The sequence below is a fragment of the Hypanus sabinus genome, unplaced genomic scaffold, assembly GCF_030144855.1.
Source record: "Hypanus sabinus isolate sHypSab1 unplaced genomic scaffold, sHypSab1.hap1 scaffold_865, whole genome shotgun sequence".
Classification (NCBI taxonomy): Eukaryota; Metazoa; Chordata; class Chondrichthyes; order Myliobatiformes; family Dasyatidae; genus Hypanus; species Hypanus sabinus.
The window spans coordinates 118,017-124,016 of record NW_026781717.1 but is presented as its reverse complement, the minus strand read 5'-3'; the positions used below and the strand labels follow the sequence as shown (position 1 = coordinate 124,016).

The window sequence follows — 6,000 nt, the reverse complement described above, 5'->3', positions numbered from 1 at the left end:
CGCCTCGACCACTTCCTCCGGCAGCTCCTTCCACAGACGGACCACTCGTATCCCTCTGAACCTTTCCAATCCGTGTCCATGTCCGAGTGTCGTTAATGTACCCGCCTCGACCAATTCCTCCAGCAGCTCCTTCCACAGACGGACCACCTGTATCCCTCTAAACCTTTCCTCTCTGTGTCCCTGTCCGAGTGTCGTTAATGTACCCGCCTCGACCACTTCCTCCGGCAGCTCCTTCCACAGACGGACCACCCGTATCCCTCTAAACCTTTCCTATCCGTGTCCCTGTCTGAGTGTCGTTAATGTACCCGCCTCGACCAGTTCCTCCGGCAGCTCCTTCCACAGACGGACCACCCGTATCCCTCTAAACCTTTTCTATCCGTGTCCCTGTCCGAGTGACGTTAATGTACCCGCCTCGACCACTTCCTCCGGCAGCTCCTTCCACAGACGGACCACTCGTATCCCTCTGAACCTTTCCAATCCGTGTCCCTGTCCGAGTGTCGTTAATGTACCCGCCTCGACCACTTCCTCCGGCAGCACCTTCCACAGACGGAACAGCTGTATCCCTCCAAACCTTTCCTACCCGTGTCCCTGACGAAGTGTCGTTAATGTACCCACCTCGACCACTTCCACAGACGGACCACCCTCTGCGGGAAACAGTTGCCCCTCGGGTCCCTATTAAATCCCTGACCCCCTCTCACCTTAAACCTGTGTCCTCTGATTCACGATTCCCCGACCCTGGGGAAAAGACTGTGTACATTCAACCTGTCTGTGCCCCTGGTGGTTTTATACCCCTCTGTCAGGTCACCCCTACCCTCCAATAAACTCCCTACCCGCCCAACCTCCCTCCGTAACTCCGTCCCTCAACATCCTGGTAAATCTCCACTTTCAGGGAACCATGTCCCTGTACCCCAGGGTACCTCTGTCCCACAACACTCCCCAGGGTCCCCGTCTACCCGTGACTCCACTTTCAGGGAACCGTGTCCCTGTACCCCTGGGTCCCTGTTCCACAACACTCCCCGGGGTCCCCGTCTACCCATGACTCCACTTACAGGGAACCGTGTCCCTTTACCCCTGGGTCCCTCTGTCCCAGAACACTCCCCGGGGTCCCCGTCTACCCGTGACTCCACTTTCAGGGAACCGTGTCCCTGTACCCCTGGGTCCCTCTGTCCCACAAAACGCCCCAGGGTCCCCGTCTCCCCGTGACTCCACTTTCAGGGAACCGTGTCCCTGTACCCCGGGTCCCTCTGTCCCACAACACTCCCCAGGGTCTGTGTCTACCCATGACTCCACTTTCAGGGAACAATGTCCCTGTACCCCTGGGACCCTCAGTCCCACAACACTCCCAAGGGTCCCCGTCTACCCGTGACTCCACTTTCAGGGAACCGTGTCCCTGTATCCCTGGGTCCCTCTGTTCCACAACATTCCCCAGGATCCTACTCTACACTGTGAAAGTCCAACCCTGCTGTGTGCTCCCAAAACGCGACACCTGGAACTTAGCAGAATTAAACTGCATTTGCCACTGCTTGGCCCACTTTCCCAGCTGAATGAGATTCCCCCGTAAATCCTGATTACTACCTTCAGTGTAAACAGAGCCACCAAAATCCTCGTAAATCTCCCTCCGCACTCCCTCCAGCTCAGGGGCATCTTTCCTGCGGGACAGAACACCTGCCACGGCCTGTAACGAGTGGTGTATTCTCCTTGTCGCCCTGTCTCCAGGTAACGGTTGACGATCTTCCGAAAGGAGAGAAAAAAAAATTAAAAATGCACGGCAAATGGACTCGGTAGGGGGTGGGCGGGGGGGGGAGCAGATGTGCAGGTTAACTTGCAGCTCGAGTTGGTGGTGAGGAAGGCAAAGGGACACAGATAGAGTGGATGCGGAGAGGATGTTTCCAGTAGTGGGGGAGTCTAGGACCAGAGGACACAGATAGAGTGGATGTGGAGAGGATGTTTCCTAAAGTGGGGGTCTAGGACCAGAGGACACAGATAGAGTGGATGTGGAGAGGATGTTTCCTGCAGTGGGGAGTCTCGGACCAGAGGACACCGATAGAGTGGATGTGGAGAGGATGTTTCCTGTAGTGGGGGAGTCTAGGAACCAGAGGACACAGACTGTGTGGATGTGGAGAGGATGTTTCCTTTCGTGCGGGAGTCTAGGAACAGAGGGCACAGACAGAGTGGATGTGCAGAGGATGTTTCCTATAGTGGGGGAGTCTAGGACCAGAGAACACAGATAGAGTGGATGTGGAGAGGATGTTTCCTGTAGTGGGGGAGTCTAGGACCAGAGGACACAGAGAGAGTGGATGTGGAGAGGATGTTTCCTGTAGTGGGGGAGTCTAGGACCAGAGGACACAGATAGAGTGGATGTGGACAGGATGTTTCCTGTAGTGGGGGAGTCTAGGACCAGAGGACACAGATAGAGTGGATGTGGAGAGGATGTTTCCTGTAGTGGGGGAGTCTAGGACCAGAGAACACATATAGAGTGGACGTGGAGAGGATGTTTCCTATAGTGGGGGAGTCTGAAACCAGAGGACACTGATAGAATGGATGTGGAGAGCATGTTTCCTGTAGTGGGAAAATCTAGGACCAGGGGACACAGAGTGTATGTGGAGAGGATGTATCCTATAGTGGGGGAGTCTAAGACCAGAGGACACAGACAGAGTGGATGTCGAGAGGATGTTTCCTATAGTGGGAAAGTCTAGGACCATAGGACACATATATAGCGGATGTGGAGAGGTTGTTTACTGTAGTGGGGGAGTCTAGGACCAGTGGACACAGATAGAATGGATGTGGAAAGGATGTTTCCTGTAGTCGGGGAGTCTCGGACCAGAGGACACAGACTGTGTGGATGTGGAGAGGATGTTTCCTGTACTGGGGGTGTCTCAGACCAGAGGACACATATAGAGTGGATGTGGAGAGGATGTTTCCTGTAGTGGGGGAGTCTAGGACCAGAGGACACAGATAGAGTGGATGTGGAGAGGATGTTTCCTGTAGTGGGGGAGTCTGGGACCAGAGGACACAGATAGAGTGGATGTGGAGAGGATGTTTCCTATAGTGGGTGAGTCTAGGACCAGAGGACACAGATAGAGTGGATGTGGAGAGGATGTTTCCTGTAGGTGGGGAGTCTAGGAGCAGAGGACACCGATAGAGTGGATGTGGAGAGGATGTTTCCTGTAGTGGGGGAGTCTAGGAACAGAGGACACAGATAGAGTAGATGTGGAGAGGATGTTTCCTGTAGTGGGGGAATCTACGACCAGAGGACACAGACAGAGTGGATGTGGAGAGGATGTTTCCTATCATGCGGGAGACTAGGACCAGAGGACACAGATAGAGTGGATGTGGAGAGGATGTTTCCTATCGTGAGGGAGTCTAGGACCAGAGGACACAGACAGAGTGGATGTGGAGAGGATGTTTCCTATCGTGAGGGAGTCTAGGACCAGAGGACACAGATAGAGTGGATGTGGAGAGGATGTTTCCTGCAGTGGGGGAGTCTAGGACCAGAGGACACAGATAGAGTGGATGTCGACAGGAAGTTTCCTGCAGTGCGGGAGTCAAGGACCAGAGGACACAGATAGAGTGGATATGGAGAGGATTTTCCTATAGTGGGGGAGTCTGAAACCAGAGGACACTGATAGAATGGATGTGGAGATGATGTTTCCTGTAGTTGGGAAATTTAGGACCAGAGGACACAGAGTGAATGTGGAGAGGATGTTTCCTATAGTGGGGGAGTCTAGGAACAGAGGGCACAGACAGAGTGGATGTGCAGAGGATGTTTCCTATAGTGGGGGAGTCTAGGACCAGAGAACACAGATAGAGTGGATGTGGAGAGGATGTTTCCTGAAGTGGGGGAGTCTAGGACCAGAGGACACAGAGAGAGTGGATGTGGAGAGGATGTTTCCTGTAGTGGGGGAGTCTAGGACCAGAGGACACAGATAGAGTGGATGTGGACAGGATGTTTCCTGTAGTGGGGGAGTCTAGGACCAGAGCACACAGATAGAGTGGATGTGGAGAGGATGTTTCCTGTAGTGGGGGAGTCTAGGACCAGAGAACACATATAGAGTGGACGTGGAGAGGATGTTTCCTATAGTGGGGGAGTCTGAAACCAGAGGACACTGATGGAATGGATGTGGAGAGCATGTTACCTGTAGTGGGAAAATCTAGGACCAGGGGACACAGAGTGTATGTGGAGAGGATGTTTCCTATAGTGGGGGAGCCTAGGACCAGAGAACACAGATAGAGTGGACGTGGAGAGGATGTTTCATGTAGTGGGGGAGTCTAGGACCAGAGGACACAGATAGAATGGATGTGGAGAGGACGTTTCCTGTAGAGGGGAAAACTAGGACCAGAGGACACAGAGTGTATGTGGAGAGGATGTTTCCTATAGTGGGGGAGTCTAGGACCAGAGTACGCAGATAGCGTGGATGTGAAGAGGATGTTCCCTATAGTGGGGGAGTCTAGGACCAGAGTACGCAGATAGCGTGGATGTGAAGAGGATGTTTCCTATAGTGGGGGAGTCTGAAACCAGAGGACACTGATAGAATGGATGTGGAGAGCATGTTTCCTGTAGTGGGAAAATCTAGGACCAGGGGACACAGAGTGTATGTGGAGAGGATGTATCCTATAGTGGGGGAGTCTAAGACCAGAGGACACAGACAGAGTGGATGTCGAGAGGATGTTTCCTATAGTGGGAAAGTCTAGGACCATAGGACACATATATAGCGGATGTGGAGAGGTTGTTTACTGTAGTGGGGGAGTCTAGGACCAGTGAACACAGATAGAATGGATGTGGAAAGGATGTTTCCTGTAGTCGGGGAGTCTTGGACCAGAGGACACAGACTGTGTGGATGTGGAGAGGATGTTTTCTGTAGTGGGGGTGTCTCAGACCAGAGGACACATATAGAGTGGATGTGGAGAGGATGTTTCCTGTAGTGGGGGAGTCTAGGACCAGAGGACACAGATAGAGTGGATGTGGAGAGGATGTTTCCTGTAGGTGGGGAGTCTAGGAGCAGAGGACACCGATAGAGTGGATGTGGAGAGGATGTTTCCTGTAGTGGGGGAGTCTAGGACCAGAGGACACAGATAGAGTGGATGTGGAGAGGATGTTTCCTGTAGTGGGGGAGTCTAGGACCAGAGGACACAGATAGAGTGGATGTGGAGAGGATGTTTCCTGTAGTGGGGGAATCTACGACCAGAGGACACAGACAGAGTGGATGTGGAGAGGATGTTTCCTATCGTGCGGGAGACTAGGACCAGAGGACACAGATAGAGTGGATGTGGAGAGGATGTTTCCTATCGTGAGGGAGTCTAGGACCAGAGGACACAGACAGAGTGGATGTGGAGAGGGTGTTTCCTATCGTGTGGGAGACTAGGACCAGAGGACACAGATAGAGTGGATGTGGAGAGGATGTTTCCTATCGTGAGGGAGTCTAGGACCAGAGGACGCAGATAGAGTGGATGTGGAGAGGATGTTTCCTGCAGTGGGGGAGTCTAGGACCAGAGGACACAGATAGAGTGGATGTCGACAGGAAGATTCCTGCAGTGCGGGAGTCAAGGACCAGAGGACACAGATAGAGTGGATGTGGAGAGGATTTTCCTATAGTGGGGGAGTCTGAAACCAGAGGACACTGATAGAATGGATGTGGAGATGATGTTTCCTGTAGTTGGGAAATTTAGGACCAGAGGACACAAAGTGAATGTGGAGAGGATGTTTCCTATAGTGGGGGAGTCTAGGAACAGAGGGCACAGACAGAGTGGATGTGCAGAGGATGTTTCCTATAGTGGGGGAGTCTAGGACCAGAGAACACAGATAGAGTGGATGTGGAGAGGATGTTTCCTGAAGTGGGGGAGTCTAGGACCAGAGGACACAGAGAGAGTGGATGTGGAGAGGATGTTTCCTGTAGTGGGGGAGTCTAGGACCAGAGGACACAGATAGAGTGGATGTGGACAGGATGTTTCCTGTAGTGGGGGAGTCTAGGACCAGAGCACACAGATAGAGTGGATGTGGAG

The 6,000-nt window shown here is 52.9% G+C and overlaps 1 protein-coding gene across 1 annotated transcript in view; it reads right to left on the bottom strand.

Annotated features, from left to right (window-relative positions):
* Positions 1-313: 313 nt before the first annotated feature.
* The window catches only part of LOC132390339 (uncharacterized), a 92,501-nt gene continuing 86,814 nt past the window's right edge, over positions 314-6,000 (bottom strand). Inside the window, exon 2 of the mRNA XM_059962948.1 lies at positions 314-1,731. Within this exon, the coding sequence (XP_059818931.1) occupies positions 1,439-1,731 (293 nt within the window). The 3' untranslated portion in view covers positions 314-1,438. The remainder of the gene's footprint in view (positions 1,732-6,000) is intronic.